Raw genomic sequence first — 20432 nt, forward strand, 5'->3', positions numbered from 1 at the left:
TATGGGAATGGAAATGAAACAAAATCTGTCAATTTAGATATTTTGAATTCGGTCCATATGTACATCCTGCGTTCTGGTAGAGTTGCACTGATGTTTTAACTCAAGACTTAATTCATATTTTAATATAAGTACGAAGTCAGATGACTTGTTTACCAATCCAGATTCATTTAATGAACAAAAATATGCTACAATCATAGTGTTTTTACTAACTGTAAAATGTGTACCGATGATTTTAAACTAATACATTTCCAGTACAGATTCATAAATAAAGCTCTATATACCAAAAAAGGAATCAATGAAAATGAAGTTAACTGATGATACATGATCTGTTTGTATCTCTGAATCTAAAAACGTATACCATGAATATGTAGAATGTGTTTTTGTAAAGGAATTTTGGTTAGATATTGAAGTGTACGTAAACTCGAAACTTGCATATGATATTCATATTACCAGTCAAGATAAACTATTTTGTTTCAACAAAAAAGAACTGTCTTTTCAACCATATAATTCCACTTGCGAAAAGATACATTCCCCAGTCAAGCATTAAGAAAGCTCCATTATACTTTCGCTTTCATAAAATTGTGGAAAACGTATGTAAAATAGATTTTTTTTATTGCAATGTAAATAGAAGTATCAACAGATTTGACAGAAAATAGAATGAATTATCAGCCAACTTATTATAATATATTAGTCAATCCAATATATGTATATTACCCACATCTTGATCTTGTTTTATGATCCTATGAATTGCTACACTTATGTTTACATATATATATATATATATATATATATATATCACTGAATTGAAATATAAATATTTTAACATCCTACATCATCAACTGTCACCTGCATTTATGTCAAAGACCAAGGTCACATTTGATGTTATTATGGAATATGGTGCAAAGAACATTGACATTCGAAGACATCAACAACCGACTTGTTCCACATTGGTCTGGGGAATTTTGGGGCACATGCAACATGTAATGCACTTTATTTAGGTGTTTACTATGTATGTCATTAGTCTTATACACCTATTTGGGGCAATCATATTCTGTTTCGAACGTCAGTGAAACTAGATATACTGATATAAGTACCGTTCTAAAATAATCTTATAATAATCTCATCAGGACCAAAGGCTCAGGTGAGCACATAGCCTATTTCTTTCAATTTATTTCCAGAGAGAGTATGGTCTTACGCTGCTTTTAGCAATATTCCAACAACATCGCGGTGTGTGACCAGCAATGGGCTTCAAACCAATGTGAGGATTCGATCCCGGGCCTTTGGCTTGACGAGTGAATGCTTCAACTACTAGGCTACTCCACCGCCCCTTTTTCTCAGAACAAACTGGAGTAAAAACATGAAATTTAGGGATAGCATCATACTAGAAGTGATATTTGTTTATTATATACTGTCATGATCAACATCTAAAAACAATATATATCGTTGAAAATGTCTTCTCCAAAAGTACTTCTCCAGAGACCTCAGCTTGCAGAGGATAAAATGACAAAATTACAACAGCTATCTGATACCCAGGCCGACATTATTTACTAGAAACAAAACATCAAGAAAATGTGCATCCGGATATCTTCTAGAAACCTTCCGGATACCTTCAGCAATCTTCAGTGTTCTTGCCAGTAACTTTCAAATATGTTTATGTGTTTCACACTTAATTGAACAAAATGCACCCCCCCCCCCCCCCCCCCCACCCCCCACCCCACACACACACCCCAAACTTTGAAAATTTGTTTTGAAGGTTTCCAGAAGGTATCCGGGACACTAGATACCAGATACGGATGCTGCTATGCTCAGTTCTTTTCTATTTGCTGATCTGGAGTGTCCAGAGTTTAGGTTTCGGCAAAGCTGAGGTGCATGCCTATTCATTCTGTCGCTCAAGAAGTGGGACAGTGCGTACTATCACTGCATGCACCACTGACTTCGCTACAGAACAGTGACGTTCACCAAACTAGGTTAAGCTTTTTAACAACCCATGCTTGTCGTAAGAGGCGACTAACGGGATCGGATGGTCAGGCTCGCTGACTTGGTTGATGCATATCATCCATCACAATTGCGTGGATCGATGCTCATGATATCAATCACTGGATTGTCTGGTCCAGACACGATTATTTACAGAGCGCCGTCATATAGCTGGAATATTACCAAGTGCGGCGTTAAACAACCAACCAACCAACCAACCAACCAATCAAACCAGGTTAACATACTTTTGGTGTATCCGTTTATAGATAGATGAAGCAAGGCTATGTGAGGGATTTATTTCCGGACTCCACACTGCTGATGACAGGGCTGGCAAGAAGGCAGACAATGTCAGATATTGGCTGTTCTGTAAGAAGCGGGGGCACGGGTGACCCAGTCGTCTAAGGCGCCGCAATTCGCTGTGCAGAGTTGCGTCCCTTGGGCACGCCAGAAACCTATGACTGTGGGTTCGAATCCCGGCTCGCTCCGATTATGTTTCTTGGTGTGTCAGCACCATACCCGTGCTTGTTGGTTTCGCCGAAGTGGTAAACGTCTGAGACCTGCATCACTTCGGGCTTTCCTCCCACATTAAGCTGACACGCCGTGATGTAACTGGAATACTGTTAAAAGCGGCGTTAAACAACTCACTGTAAGAAGCGGCTCAACAACGAAAGGTTACACCGGCCTCAAACTGCCTTATTCAGCACTTGCAGCGAGCAAACTACCAATCCTATGTTTGGTGAGGGGCACTGCAAGCCATGCACGATCGTCCAACTGTTGATGGTGATTGTTTAACTTGGAAGACCAAAGACGATGTTATTCAGACTGAGTTGATGTCAAAGCACCCAGCACCCAAAAGGTCTGTTAGATTTGACATCTTGCAAACGTTTAGCCTGCCGTACAAACCGCCGTATTGCGTTGTGCAATTTATGTCATGAGACGATCTTGTCCAGGTGTCGCTTTTAGGCCTGCCACGCCCTGGTCTCATTGCAGCACTTCCGTTTGATGGTACTTGTCCCACTGTCGATAAATTACATCTTAAAGATCTTAAAGATATACTTTATCTGTTCAATGAGCTCATTCTTCGGAGGCAGTTTATCCCCTGGATGCCAGAGGGACATATAAGTCCCTCCTCTTCAACCCTCACTATGAAGTCGGATAAAAATGCATGTGGGTAATCCAACTCTCGTCTTCGACATGACGAGCGAACGCTTTAACCATAAGGCTACCCCAAGGCGTTAGAACGATTAGAGCAATGGATGTATGACAAACCAGCTTTGTTGCAGACTGTCATATTCAGTTATACGGGGACTTAAACGCCCGAGTCGGCTATGGAAATCAGCCTCCCGTTTCTGTACATATGAAACAATACAAATATTTTTTCCCCAGATGAACCCGTGCCTTTTTTATCAATAGCCGATATTCAAGCGATAGACTCACCATGTGTTGGTATGGGGTTTGACTCACCAAGTGTTGGTATGGGGTTTGACTCACCAAGTGATGGTATGGGGTTTGACTCACCAAGTGATGGTACGGGCTTTGACTCACCAAGTGATGGTATGGGGTTTGACTCACCAAGTGATGGTATGGGGTTTGACTCTCCAAGTGATGGTACGGGCTTTGACTCACCAAGTGATGGTATGGGGTTTGACTCACCAAGTGTTGGTACGGGGTTTGACTCACCAAGTGTTGGTATGGGGTTTGACTCACCAAGTGATGGTACGGGCTTTGACTCACCAAGTGTTGGTACGGGGTTTGACTCACCAAGTGTTGGTACGGGCTTTGACTCACCAAGTGATGGTATGGGGTTTGACTCACCAAGTGTTGGCAATGGGTTTGACTCACCAAGTGTTGGTATGGGGTTTGACTCACCAAGTGATGGTATGGGCTTTGACTCACCAAGTGATGGTATGGGCTTTGACTCACCAAGTGTTGGTACGGGGTTTGACTCACCAAGTGTTGGTATTGGGTTTGACTCACCATGTGTTTGCAAGGTTACCCATAGGAAGCCTCCTTGTAATATCATTGATTATATTCAACAACTAGGACGAGGTGGTAGACAGGGGCAGAGTGCAGTACTGGGTGTACATTATAAAGATATTGCCAAGATGTACCTCACATTGAAGAAAACATAATACATTACTGTCCTTCGAAAAACTGCTTAAGGCTTGAAACGTTGAAGGTGTTTGGACTTGAGAGGCTGTGGCTTCTCTTGATAAATGTAGATGTTGTTCCAACTGTGCAATACAATGTCAGTGTGAGCTGTGCACAGAGGAATAAATGAAGCCAAGAACTTTTTTTTACCTATTACTCAACCATGAAGATATTTTATGACATACACCCATTAATCAATGTGCAATGTAGACAATAAAAATCTCATTAATCAGTTTAACTTGTTATGTGTATTTATTTGGTACAATTACAGTACTTATTAACATATTGAGAGTACTCATTATTGAGAGTACTTACTATATTGAGAGTACTTATTAGAGAGTACTCATTAACATTAACCTATTCATAATCTGATGCTTGATATTCAACTTAAGTAGTTCAGGTTGTCCAAAAAAAATAAAAATAAATAAAAAATAAAATAAAATATCAATCAATCAAAAAGGCGCTGTGAATAAGTGCTCATAAGTTCTACAAGGACTTCTCAAATAAAGGTGAAAAAAGAGAAGTAAGATTTGGAAACATTCAATCACTTTATTTACCAGCTTGGTCAGTCATTGTTTTGTATCTCTGGATTCCTTGCCACATTTACAATTCACATATGCATCACATGTGTACATTCACAAGTGCGAAAATATCATATAATTTATAATATGAATCAGTATAATGTATTATTGATGGACAGCAACAATTCATCTGAAAAAAGACATTCTTGCTATTGTAGATAAACTTGAGTATTATGTGCTGTTGTATTTATACCAGTTTGGTTGATTAAAACTCACATTGTATTTATTTCAACCTTAATTTCGATTAATAGGTAAATATAGTTCAAATAAAGTTTGAAAATACCAGTCGCTCATGGCACACATGCAATTTCACTGTCAGCTGTATCTATATCCTCCATTTACCCTTCAAAGTGTGTATTATCAACTGACCAACCATTTCTCACTGAAACAATACTCACACCTAAACTAAGTAATTGTTCCACTGACTTATGTAAATGCACCATTTGGTTCAGTTGATGAAATTGAGACAGTGATCATAAGAAAAGTGGCCCATAGGGCCTGTATCGCTCACCTGGTTATGAACGCAATGACAAAATATACACTTGCATTGTACATGTATACAAGAGGCTGACAGTGCCTGTATCGCTCACCTGGATATTAACACAATCATGACAAAATATACACTTGCATTGTACATGTATACAAGAGGCCCATAGGGCCTGTATCGACCACCCGGATATTAAAGCAATCATGGCAAAATAGACACTTGCATTGTACATGTATACAAGAGGCCCATGGGGCCTGTATCGCTCACCTGGATATTAAAGCAATCTTTGCAAAATATACACTTGCATTGTACATGTATACAAGAAGCTCAAAGGGCCTGTATCGCTCACCTGGATATGAAAGATATCATGGCAAAATATACACTTGCATTGTTCATGTATACAAGAGGCTCAAAGGAGCCTGTTTCGCTCGCCTGAATATGAACGCAATCATGACAAATATACGCTTGGATTGTATATGTATACAAGAGGCTCACAGGGCCTGTATCGGTCACCTGGATATGAACGCAATCATGGGGAAAAAATGCGCTTGCGTTGTACATGTATACAAGAGGCCCATAGGGCCTGTATCGATCACCTGGATATTAACACAATCATGACAGAATAAACACTAGCATTATACATGTATACTAGAGGCCCACAGGGCCTGTATCGATCACACGGATATTAAAGCAATCATGGCAAAATATACACTTGCATTGTACATGTATACAAGAGGCTCACAGGGCCTGTATAGCACACCTGGATATTAACGCAAACATAGCAAAATATACACTCGCATTGTACATGTATACAAATGGCTCACAGGGCCTGTATCGCTCACCCGGATATTAAAGCAATGATAAAATATACACTCGCATTGTACATGTATACAAGAGGCCCATAGAGCGTATATCGCTCACCTGGATATAAAAGCAATCATGGCCAAATGTACACTTCCATTGTACATGTATACAAGAGACCCAGAGGGCCTGTATCGCTCACCTGGATATTAAAGCAATCTTTGCAAAATATACACTTGCATTGTACATGTATACAAGAGGCCAGTAGGGACTGTAACGCTCGCCTCGATATGAACGCAATGAACAATGAACACCTGCATTGTATATGTATACAAGAAGCTCAAAGGGCCTGTATCGCTCACCTGGATATTAACGCAAACATAGCAAAATATACACTCGCATTGTACATGTATACAAAAGGCCCATATGGCTTGTATCGATAACCCGGATATTAATGCAATCATGGCAAAATATACACTTGCATTGTACATCTATACAAGAGGCCCATAGGGCCTGTATCTCTCACCTGAATATTAAAGAAATCATGGCAAAATGTACACTTGCATTCTACATGTATACAAGAGGCTCAAAGGAGCCCGTTTCACTCGCCTGAATATGAACGCAATCATGTGAAAAAATACGCTTGCGTTGTACATGTATACAAGAGGCCAAAGGGGCCTGTATCGCTCGCCTGGATAATTACGCAATGACAAAATACACTTGCATTGTACATGTATACAAGAGGCCCATAGGGCCTGTATCGATCACCTGGATATTAACACAATCATGACAAAATAAACACTAGCATTAAACATGTATACAAGAGGCCCACAGGGCCTGTATCGATCACCTGGATATTAAAGCAATCATGACAAAATATACACTTGCATTGTACATGTATACAAGAGGCTCACAGGGCCTGTTTCGCACACCTGGATATTAACGCAAACATAGCAAAATATACACTCGCATTGTACATGTATACAAGAGGCTCATAGGGCCTGTATCGATCACCTGGATATTAAAGCAATCATGACAAAATATACACTTGCATTGTACATGTATACAAGAGGCTCACAGGGCCTGTTTCGCACACCTGGATATTAACGCAAACATAGCAAAATATACACTCGCATTGTACATGTATACAAGAGGCTCACAGGGCCTGTATCGCTCACCCGGATATTAACGCAATCATGGCAAAATATACGCTTGCATTGTACATGTATACAAGCGGCACACAGGGCCTGTATCGATCACCTGGATATTAAAGCAATGATAAAATATACACTTGCATTGTACATGTATACAAGAGGCCCATATAGCCTATATCGCTTACCTGGATATAAACCCAATCATGACAAAATAAACACTAGCATTGTACATGTATACAAGAGGCTCACAGGGCCTGTATCGCTCACCTGGATATGAACGAAATGATAAAATATACACTTGCATTGTACATGTATACAACAGGCTCACAGGGCCTGTATCGCTCACCTGGATATTAACACAATCATGACAAAATATACACTTGCATTGTACATGTATACAAGAGGCCCATACGGCCTGTATCGCTCACCTGGATATTAACACAATCATGACAAAATATACACTTGCATTGTACATGTATACAAGAGGCCCATACGGCCTGTATCGCTCACCTGGATATTAACACAATCATGACAAAATATACACTTGCATTGTACATGTATACAAGAGGCCCATAGGGCTTGTATCGCTCACCTGGATATTAACACAATCATGGCAAATTATACACTTGCATTGTACATGTATACAAGAGGCCAAAGGGCCTGTATCGCTCGCCTGGATAATTACGCAATGACAAAATATACACTTGCATTGAACATGTATACAAGAGGCCCATAGGGCCTGTATCGATCACCTAGATATTAACGCAATCATGGCAAAATATACCCTTGCATTGTACATCTATACAAGAGGCCCATAGGGCCTGTATCTCTCACCTGAATATTAAAGAAATCATGGCAAAATGTAGACTTGCATTCTACATGTATACAAGAGGCTCAAAGGGCCTGTATCGATCACCTAGATATTAACGCAATCATGGCAAAATATACACTTGCATTGTACATGTATACAAGAGGCCCATACGGCCTGTATCGCTCACCTGGATATTAACACAATCATCACAAAATATACACTTGCATTGTACATGTATACAAGAGGCCCATAGGGCTTGTATCGCTCACCTGGATATTAACACAATCATGGCAAATTATACACTTGCATTGTACATGTATACTAGAGGCCCATAGGGCCTGTATCGATCTACTGGATCTGAACGCGATCATGGAAAATATACACTTGCATTGTACATCTATACAAGAGGCCCTGTATCGCTCACCTGGATGTAAAAGCAATCATGGCACAATACACACTTGCATTGTACATGTATACAAGAGGCTCAGAGGGCCTGTATCGCTCACCTGGATATTTAAGAAATCATGGCAAAATATACACTTGCATTGTACATGTATACAAGAGGCTCATAGGGCCTGTAACGCTCGTCTGAATATGAACGGATTAATGACAAATATCCGCTTGCATTGTATATGTATACAAGAGGCTCACAGGGCCTGTATCGCTCGCCTGGATAATTACGCAATGATTAAAAATATACACTTGCATTGTACATGTATACAAGAGGCCCATAGGGCCTGTATCGATCACCTGGATATTAACACAATCATGGCAAAATATACACTTGCATTGTACATGTATACAAGAGGCCAAAGGGCCTGTATCGCTCGCCTGGATAATTACGCAATGACAAAATATACACTTGCATTGAACATGTATACAAGAGGCCCATATCGATCACCTAGATATTAACGCAATCATGGCAAAATATACCCTTGCATTGTACATCTATATAAGAGGCCCATAGGGCCTGTATCTCTCACCTGAATATTAAAGAAATCATGGCAAAATGTACACTTGCATTCTACATGTATACAAGAGGCTCAAAGGAGCCTGTTTCACTCGCCTGAATATGAACGCAATCATGTGAAAAAATACGCTTGCGTTGTACATGTATACAAGAGGCCAAAGGGGCCTGTATCGCTCGCCTGGATAATTACGCAATGACAAAATACACTTGCATTGTACATGTATACAAGAGGCCCATAGGGCCTGTATCGATCACCTGGATATTAACACAATCATGACAAAATAAACACTAGCATTAAACATGTATACAAGAGGCCCATAGGGCCTGTATCGATCACCTGGATATTAAAGCAATCATGACAAAATATACACTTGCATTGTACATGTATACAAGAGGCTCACAGGGCCTGTATCGCACACCTGGATATGAACGCAAACATAGCAAAATATACACTCGCATTGTACATGTATACAAGAGGCTCACAGGGCCTGTATCGCTCACCCGGATATTAACGCAATCATGGCAAAATATACGCTTGCATTGTACATGTATACAAGAGGCTCACAGGGCCTGTATCGCTCACCTGGATATTAACGCAATCATGGCAAAATATACACTAGCATTGTACATGTATACAAGAGGCTCACAGGGCCTGTATCGCTCACCCGGATATTAACGCAATCATGGCAAAATATACACTAGCATTGTACATGTATACAAGAGGCTCACAGGGCCTGTATCGCTCACCTGGATATTAACGCAATCATGGCAAAATATACGCTTGCATTGTACATGTATACAAGCGGCACACAGGGCCTGTATCGATCACCTGGATATTAAAGCAATGATAAAATATACACTTGCATTGTACATGTATACAAGAGGCCCATATAGCCTATATCGCTTACCTGGATATAAACACAATCATGACAAAATAAACACTAGCATTGTACATGTATACAAGAGGCTCACAGGGCCTGTATCGCTCACCTGGATATGAACGAAATGATAAAATATACACTTTCATTGTACATGTATACAACAGGCTCACAGGGCCTGTATCGCTCACCTGGATATTAACACAATCATGACAAAATATACACTTGCATTGTACATGTATACAAGAGGCCCATACGGCCTGTATCGCTCACCTGGATATTAACACAATCATGGCAAATTATACACTTGCATTGTACATGTATACTAGAGGCCCATAGGGCCTGTATCGATCTACTGGATCTGAACGCGATCATGGAAAATATACACTTGCATTGTACATCTATACAAGAGGCCCTGTATCGCTCACCTGGATGTAAAAGCAATCATGGCACAATACACACTTGCATTGTACATGTATACAAGAGGCTCAGAGGGCCTGTATCGCTCACCTGGATATTTAAGAAATCATGGCAAAATATACACTTGCATTGTACATGTATACAAGAGGCTCAGAGGGCCTGTATCGCTCACCTGGATATTTAAGAAATCATGGCAAAATATACACTTGCATTGTACATGTATACAAGAGGCCCATAGTGCCTGTATCGCTCATACGGATATTAAAGCAATCATGGCAAAATATACACTTGCATTGTACATGTATACAAGAGGCTCATAGGGCCTGTAACGCTCGCCTGAATATGAACGGATTAATGACAAATATCCGCTTGCATTGTATATCTATACAAGAGGCTCACAGGGCCTGTATCGCTCGCCTGGATAATTACGCAATGATTAAAAATATACACTTGCATTGAACATGTATACAAGAGGCCCATAGGGCCTGTATCGATCACCTAGATATTAACGCAATCATGGCAAAATATACCCTTGCATTGTACATCTATACAAGAGGCCCATAGGGCCTGTATCTCTCACCTGAATATTAAAGAAATCATGGCAAAATGTACACTTGGATTGTACATGTATACAAGAGGCTCAAAGGAGCCTGTTTCACTCGCCTGAATATGAACGCAATCATGTGAAAAAATACGCTTGCGTTGTACATGTATACAAGAGGCCAAAAGGGCCTGTATCGCTCGCCTGGATAATTACGCAATGACAAAATACACTTGCATTGTACATGTATACAAGAGGCCCATAGGGCCTGTATCGATCACCTGGATATTAACACAATCATGACAAAATAAACACTAGCATTAAACATGTATACAAGAGGCCCACAGGGCCTGTATCGATCACACGGATATTAAAGCAATCATGACAAAATATACACTTGCATTGTACATGTATAGAAGAGGCTCACAGGGCCTGTATCGCACACCTGGATATTAACGCAAACATAGCAAAATATACACTCGCATTGTACATGTATACAAGAGGCTCACAGGGCCTGTATCGCTCACCCGGATATTAAAGCAATGATAAAATATACACTTGCATTGTACATGTATACAAGAGGCCCATATAGCCTATATCGCTTACCTGGATATAAATACAATCATGACAAAATAAACACTAGCATTGTACATGTATACAAGAGGCTCACAGGGCCTGTATCGCTCACCTGGATATGAACGAAATGATAAAATATACACTTGCATTGTACATGTATACAACAGGCTCACAGGGCCTGTATCGCTCACCTGGATATTAACACAATCATGACAAAATATACACCTGCATTGTACATGTATACAAGAGGCCCATACGGCCTGTATCGCTCATCTGGATATTAACACAATCATCACAAAATATACACTCGCATTGTACATGTATACAAGAGGCTGACAGTGCCTGTATCGCTCACCTGGATATTAACACAATCATGACAAAATATACACTTGCATTGTACATGTATACAAGAGGCCCATAGGGCTTGTATCGCTCACCTGGATATTAACACAATCATGGCAAATTATACACTTGCATTGTACATGTATACTAGAGGCCCATAGGGCCTGTATCGATCTACTGGATCTGAACGCGATCATGGAAAATATACACTTGCATTGTACATCTATACAAGAGGCCCTGTATCGCTCACCTGGATGTAAAAGCAATCATGGCACAATACACACTTGCATTGTACATGTATACAAGAGGCTCAGAGGGCCTGTATCGCTCACCTGGATATTTAAGAAATCATGGCAAAATATACACTTGCATTGTACATGTATACAAGAGGCCCATAGGGCCTGTATCGATCACCTGGATCTGAACGCGATCATGGCAAAATATACGCTTGCATTGTACATGTATACAAGAGGCTCACAGGGCCTGTATCGATCGCCTGGTTCTAAAAGCAATCATGGCAGAATATACACTTGCATTGTACATGTATACAGGAGGACTACAGGGACTGTATCGCTCAGCTGGATATTAAAGCAATCATGGCAAAATATACACTTGCATTCTACATGAATACAAAAGGCCCATACGGACTGTATCGCTCAGCTGGATATTAAAGCAATCATGTCAAAATATACACTTGCATTCTAAATGTATACAAGAGGCTCACAGGGCCTGTATCGGTCACCTGGATATTAATGCAAACATGGCAAAATATACACTTGCATTGTACATGTATATAAGAGGCCTTAGGGCCTGTACCGCTCACCTGGACAAAAACGCAATCATGGCAAAATATACCCTTGCATTGTATATGTACACAAGAGGCCCATAGGTCTTGTATTGCTCACCTGGATATTAACACAATTATGACAACATATGCACTTGCATTGTACATGTATACAAGAGGCCCATAGGGCCTGTATCTCTCACCTGGATATTAACGTAATCATTGCAAAATACACCCTTGCTTTGTACGTGTATACAAGAGGCCAATAGGTCCTGTATCGCTCACCTGGATATTAACGCAATCGTGGGAAAATATACCCTTGTATTGTACATGTATACAAGAGACCCACAGGGTCTGTGTCGCTCACCTGTATATGAACGCAATCATGTCAAAATATACACTTGCATTGTAGATGTATACAAGGTTTCTTACCTGGATATGAAAGCAATCATGGGAAAATATACAGTTGCATTGTACATGTATACAAGAGGCTCATAGGGCCTGTATGGGTCACCTGGATCTGAACGGAATCATGGCAAAATATACCCTTGCATTGTACATGTATTCAAGAGGCTCATAGGGCCTGTATCGCTCACCCGGATATGAACACAATCATGACAAAATATGCACTTGCATTGTACATGTATACAAGAGGCCCATAAGTCCTGTATCGGTCACCTGGATATTAAAGCAATCATGGCAAAATATACACTTGCATTGTATATGTACACAAGAGGCCTCTAGGTCCTGTTTGCTCACCTGGTTTACTAACGCAATTACGACAAAATATACACTTGCAGTGTACATGTATACAAGAGGCCCATATGGCCTGTATCTCTCACCTGGATATTAACGCAATCATTGCAAAATATACCCTTGCTTTGTAGATGTATAGAAAAGGCCCATTGGGCCTGTATCGCTCACCTCGATATGAACGCAATCATGGGAAAATAAACACTTGCATTGTACATGTATACATGAACCCGATATGCCTGTGTTGCTCACCTGGATATTGACGCAATTATGACAAAATATACACTTGCATTGTATATGTACACAAGAGGCCCATAGGTCCCGTATCGCTCACCTGGATATAAACACAATCATGGCAAAATATGCACTTGCATTGTAAAAGTATACAAAAGGCCGATAGGGCCTGTATCGCTCACCTGGATATGAAAGCAATAATGGGAAAATATACACTTGCATTGTACATGTATACATGATCCCGATATGCCTGTGTCGCTCACCTGGATATGAAAGGAATCATGGCAAAATATACACTTGCATTGTACATGTATAGAAGATGCTGACAGGACCTTTTTCGCTCACCTGGATATGAACACAATCATGGCAAAATATACACTTGCATTGTACATGTATACAAGAAGCCCATAGGTCCTGTATCGCTCGCCTGGATATGAACGAAATCATGGCAAAATACACCCTTGCTTGTACATGTATACAAGAGGCCCATTGGGCCTGTATTGCTCACCTGGATATGAACGGAATCATGTCGAAATATACACTTGCATTGTACATGTATACAAGAGACCCATAGGTCCTGTATTGCTCGCCTGGATATGAACACAATCATGTCAAAATATACATTTGCATTGTACATGTATACAAGAGGCTGACAGGACCTTTATCGCTCACCTGGATATGAGACAATCATGGTAAAGTATACACTTGCATTGTACATGTATACAAGAGGCCAAAAGGGACTGTATCGCTCGCCTGGATATTAACGCAATCATGTCAAAATATACCCTTGCATTGTACATGTATACAAGAGACCCATTTGGCCTGTATCGCTCACCTGGATATTAAAGCAATCATGGCAAAATACACCCTTGCTTTGTACATGTATACAAGAGGCCCATTTGGCCTGTATCGCTCACCTGGATATTAAAGCAATCATCGCAAAATATACACTTGCATTGTACATGTATACAAGAGGCCAAAAGGGACTGTATCGCTCGCCTGGATATGAACGAAATCATGGCAAAATATACCCTTGCTTTGTACAGGTATACCAGAGGTCCATACGCCCTGTATCGCTCACCTGGTCATTAAAGCAATCATGGCAAAATACACCCTTGCTTTGTACATGTATACAAGAAGCCCATTGGGCCTGTATCGCTCACCTGTATTTGAACGGAATCATGTCAAAATATACACTTGCATTGTACATGTAGACAAGAGGCCCATTGGGCCTGTATCGCTTACCTGCATATGAACGACATCATGGCAAAATATACACTTGCATTGTACATGTTTACAAGAGGCCAAAAGGGACTGTATCGCTCGCCTGGATATGAACGAAATCATGGCAAAATACACCCTTGCTTTGTACATGTATACAAGAGGCCCATAGGTCCTGTATCGCCCACCTGGATATGAACGAAATCATGTCAAAATACACCCTTGCAGTGTACATGTATACAAGAGGCCCACAGGGTCTGTGTCGCTCACCTGGACATTAACGCAATCATGGCAAAATATACACGTGCATTGTACATGTATACAAGAGGCCCATTGGGCCTGTATTGCTCACCTGGATATGAACGGAATCATGTCGAAATATACACTTGCATTGTACATGTATACAAGAGACCCATAGGTCCTGTATCGCTCACCTGGTCATTAAAGCAATCATGGCAAAATACACCCTTGCTTTGTACATGTATAGAAGAGTCCCATTGGGCCTGTGTCGCTCACCTGGACATTAACGCAATCATTGCAAAATATACCCTTGCATTGTATATGTATACAAGAGGCCCATAGGTCCTGTATTGCTCGCCTGGATGTTAACGTAATTATGACAAAATATACACTTGCAGTGTACATGTATACAAGAGGCCCACAGGGCCTGTGTCGCTCACCTGGATATGAACGCAATCATGGCAAAATATACACGTGCATTGTACATGTATACAAGAGCCCGATATGGCCTCTATCGTTCACCTGGATTTTAACGGAATCATGGCAAAATATACCCTTGCTTTGTACATGTATACCAGAGGTCCATACGCCCTGTATCGCTCATCTGGTCATTAAAGCAATCATGGCAAAATATACACTTGCATTGTACATGTAGACAAGAGGCCCATTGGGCCTGTATCGCTTACCTGCATATGAACGCAATCATGGCAAAATATACACTTGCATTGTACATGTATACAAGAGGCCAAAAGGGACTGTATCGCTCGCATGGATATGAACGAAATCATGTCAAAATATACCCTTGCTTTGTACATGTATACAAGAGGCCCATATGGCCTGTATCGCTCACCTGGACATTAACGCAATGATCGCAAAATATACCCTTGCATTGTATATGTATACAAGAGGCCCATAGGTCCTGTATTGCTCGCCTGGATATTAACGCAATTATGACAAAATATACACTTGCAGTGTACATGTATACAAGAGGCCCACAGGGCCTGTGTCGCTCACCTGGATATGAACGCAATCATGGCAAAATATACACTTGCATTGTACATGTATACAAGAGACCCATAGGTCCTGTATCGCTCACCTGGATATTAATGCAATCATCGCAAAATATACCCTTTCATTGTATATGTATACAAGAGGCCCATAGGTCCTGTATTGCTCGCCTGGATATTAACGCAATTATGACAAAATATACACTTGCAGTGTACATGTATACAACAGGCCCACAGGGCCTCTATCGCTCACCTGGATATGAACGCAATCATGGGCAAATATACCCTTGCATTGTACATGTATACAAGAGACCCATAGGTCCTGTATCGCTCACCTGGAAATAAACGGAATCATGGCAAAATATACACTTGCATTGTATATGTATACAAGAGGCCCATAGGTCCTGTGTTGCTCACCTGGATATTAACGCAATCATGTCAAAATATACACGTGCATTGTACATGTATACAAGAGACCCATACGCCCTGTATCGCTCACCTGGTCATTAAAGCAATCATGGCAAAATACACCCTTGCTTTGTACATGTATACATGAGGCCCACAGGGTCTGTGTCGCTCACCTGGATATTAACGCAATCATGGCAAAATATACACGTGCATTGTACATGTATACAAGAGGCCCATAGGGCCTGTATTGCTCACCTGGATATGAACGCAATGATTGCAAAATAGACCTTTGCTTCGTTGATGTATACAAGAGGCCCATAGGGCCTGTATTGCTCACCTGGATATGAACGCAATCATCGCAAAATATACCCTTGCATTGTAGATGTATACAAGAGGCCCATAGGTCCTGTATTTCTCGCCTGGATATTAACGCAATTATGACAAAATATACACTTGCAGTGTACATGTATACAAGAGGCCCACAGGGCCTGTGTCGCTCACCTGGATATGAACGCAATCATGGCAAAATATACACTTGCATTGTACATGTATACAAGAGACCCATATGGCCTCTATCGTTCACCTGGATTTTAACGGAATCATGGCAAAATATACCCTTGCTTTGTACATGTATACCAGAGGTCCATACGCCCTGTATCGCTCACCTGGTCATTAAAGCAATCATGACAAAATATACACTTGCATTGTACATGTATACAAGAGACCCATATGGCCTCTATCGTTCACCTGGATTTTAACGGAATCATGGCAAAATATACCCTTGCTTTGTACATGTATACCAGAGGTCCATACGCCCTGTATCGCTCACCTGGTCATTAAAGCAATCATGCCAAAATATACACTTGCATTGTACATGTATACAAGAGGCCAAAAGGGACTGTATCGCTCGCATGGATATGAACGAAATCATGTCAAAATATACCCTTGCTTTGTACATGTATACAAGAGGCCCACATGGCCTGTATCGCTCACCTGGACATTAACGCAATCATCGCAAAATATACCCTTGCATTGTATATGTATACAAGAGGCCCATAGGTCCTGTATTGCTCGCCTGGATATGAACGCAATCATGGCAAAATATACACTTGCATTGTACATGTATACAAGAGACCCATAGGTCCTGTATCGCTCACCTGGTCATTAAAGCAATCATGGCAAAATACACCCTTGCTTTGTACATGTATACAAGAGTCCCATTGGGCCTGTATCGCTCACCTGGACATTAACGCAATCATCGCAAAATATACCCTTGCATTGTATATGTAAACAAGAGGCCCACAGGGCCTGTATCGATCACCTGGACATTAACACAATCATGGCAAAATATACACTTGCAGTGTACAAGTACACAAGAGCCCGATATGGCCTGTGTCGTTCACCTGGATATTAACACAATCATGGCAAAATATACCCTTGCTTTGTACATGTATACCAGAGGTCCATACGCCCTGTATCGCTCACCTGGTCATTAAAGCAATCATGACAAAATATACACGTGCATTGTACATGTATACAAGAGACCCATATGGCCTCTATCGTTCACCTGGATTTTAACGGAATCATGGCAAAATATACCCTTGCTTTGTACATGTATACCAGAGGTCCATACGCCCTGTATCGCTCACCTGGTCATTAAAGCAATCATGCCAAAATATACACTTGCATTGTACATGTAGACAAGAGGCCCTTTGGGCCTGTATCGCTTACCTGCATATGAACGCAATCATGGCAAAATATACACTTGCATTGTACATGTATACAAGAGGCCAAAAGGGACTGTATCGCTCGCATGGATATGAACGAAATCATGTCAAAATATACCCTTGCTTTGTACATGTATACAAGAGGCCCACATGGCCTGTATCGCTCACCTGGACATTAACGCAATCATCGCAAAATATACCCTTGCATTGTATATGTATACAAGAGGCCCATAGGTCCTGTATTGCTCGCCTGGATATGAACGCAATCATGGCAAAATATACACTTGCATTGTACATGTATACAAGAGACCCATAGGTCCTGTATCGCTCACCTGGTCATTAAAGCAATCATGGCAAAATACACCCTTGCTTTGTACATGTATACAAGAATCCCATTGGGCCTGTATCGCTCACCTGGACATTAACGCAATCATCGCAAAATATACCCTTGCATTGTATATGTATACAAGAGGTCCACAGGGCCTGTATCGATCACCTGGACATTAACACAATCATGGCAAAATATACACTTGCAGTGTACAAGTACACAAGAGCCCGATATGGCCTGTGTCGTTCACCTGGATATTAACACAATCATGGCAAAATATACACTTGCATTGTACATGCATAGAAGAGGCTTATAGGGCCTGTATCGCTCACCTAGATATGGACGGAATCATGGCAAAATATACACTTGCATTGTACATGTATACATGAGGCCGATATGGCCTGTGTCGTTCACCTGGATATTAACACAATCATGGCAAAATATACACTTGCATTGTACATGCATAGAAGAGGCTTATAGGGCCTGTATCGCTCACCTAGATATGGACGGAATCATGGCAAAATATACACTTGCATTGTACATGTATACATGAGGCCGATATGGCCTGTGTCGTTCACCTGGATATTAACACAATCATGGCAAAATATACACTTGCATTGTACATGCATAGAAGAGGCTTATAGGTCCTGTATCGCTCACCTAGATATGGACGGAATCATGGCAAAATATACACTTGCATTGTACATGTATACATGAGGCCGATATGGCCTGTGTCGTTCACCTGGATATTAACACAATCATGGCAAAATATACACTTGCATTGTACATGCATAGAAGAGGCTTATAGGGCCTGTATCGCTCACCTAGATATGGACGGAATCATGGCAAAATATACACTTGCATTGTACATGTATACATGAGGCCGATATGGCCTGTGTCGTTCACCTGGATATTAACACAATCATGGCAAAATATACACTTGCATTGTACATGCATAGAAGAGGCTTATAGGGCCTGTATCGCTCACCTAGATATGGACGGAATCATGGCAAAATATACACTTGCATTGTACATGTATACATGAGGCCGATATGGCCTGTGTCGTTCACCTGGATATTAACACAATCATGGCAAAATATACACTTGCATTGTACATGCATAGAAGAGGCTTATAGGGCCTGTATCGCTCACCTAGATATGGACGGAATCATGGCAAAATATACACTTGCATTGTACATGTATACATGAGGCCGATATGGCCTGTGTCGTTCACCTGGATATTAACACAATCATGGCAAAATATACACTTGCATTGTACATGCATAGAAGAGGCTTATAGGGCCTGTATCGCTCACCTAGATATGGACGGAATCATGGCAAAATATACACTTGCATTGTACATGTATACATGAGGCCCATATGGGCTGTATCGCTCACCTGGATATTAACACAATCATGGCAAATGCAGGTTGATTTGTTTTTGACAGTTGTTTAATTCAGCAGAATTAAATGAACAGAGGCCCTGTGGAAATAAATACACAGAGTTAGAAATTTAACATGCACAATACCTGCATATACAAATAAAACATTACATTATAACTTATTTATAAATATTAGAATCTTATATGATCACATACATTGCTATGATCAGTCATTAGTTTTATCTTACATTGCCCTAAATATTAAAGAACATTTGTCATATAATAAATTGACAAACTTAGCTTATCAATAATAGGAGAGTGGTAATACATACTTTAATACATAACACACCACTTCAGTACATATCAACCTTAATACATATAAAATATAATTATCATCACCAAGTGTATGGCACTGTGCCCTATGATGTCACAACATCATATACATCATTAGATTTACCGGTATACACCTGAACATAAATATATATATATGTGTTTACATTCTTAGGTATATACAATAATTCTAAAATATGTATTCTAATCACTCACCTCATCATACAGACATACATTCATACATGTGCAGTTCGGTGTAGAACTTTAATTTAAAGGTAAATAGCTCACGTGTACCAATATATGTACTCATTATACTTAGTTACACAATAAGT

At 40.5% G+C, this 20432-nt stretch overlaps 1 protein-coding gene across 1 annotated transcript; it reads left to right on the forward strand.

Annotated features, from left to right (window-relative positions):
- Nucleotides 1-3422: 3422 nt before the first annotated feature.
- Nucleotides 3423-4106, forward strand: LOC124126766 (circumsporozoite protein-like). Its single transcript, XM_046490281.2, has one exon. It carries the CDS (start codon nucleotides 3423-3425, stop codon nucleotides 4104-4106), a length of 684 nt encoding a protein of 227 aa, XP_046346237.2.
- The last annotated feature ends 16326 nt before the right edge of the window (nucleotides 4107-20432 follow it).

Source organism: Haliotis rufescens, unplaced genomic scaffold (genome assembly GCF_023055435.1).
Source record: "Haliotis rufescens isolate VD_foot unplaced genomic scaffold, xgHalRufe1.0.p SCAF_72, whole genome shotgun sequence".
NCBI classification, from domain to species: Eukaryota; Metazoa; Mollusca; class Gastropoda; order Lepetellida; family Haliotidae; genus Haliotis; species Haliotis rufescens.

Excerpts from the sequence above, each read along its gene's own strand:
- LOC124126766 (XM_046490281.2), top strand. The coding sequence starts at position 3,423 with ATGGGGTTTGACTCACCAAGTGTTGGTATGGGGTTTGACTCACCAAGT.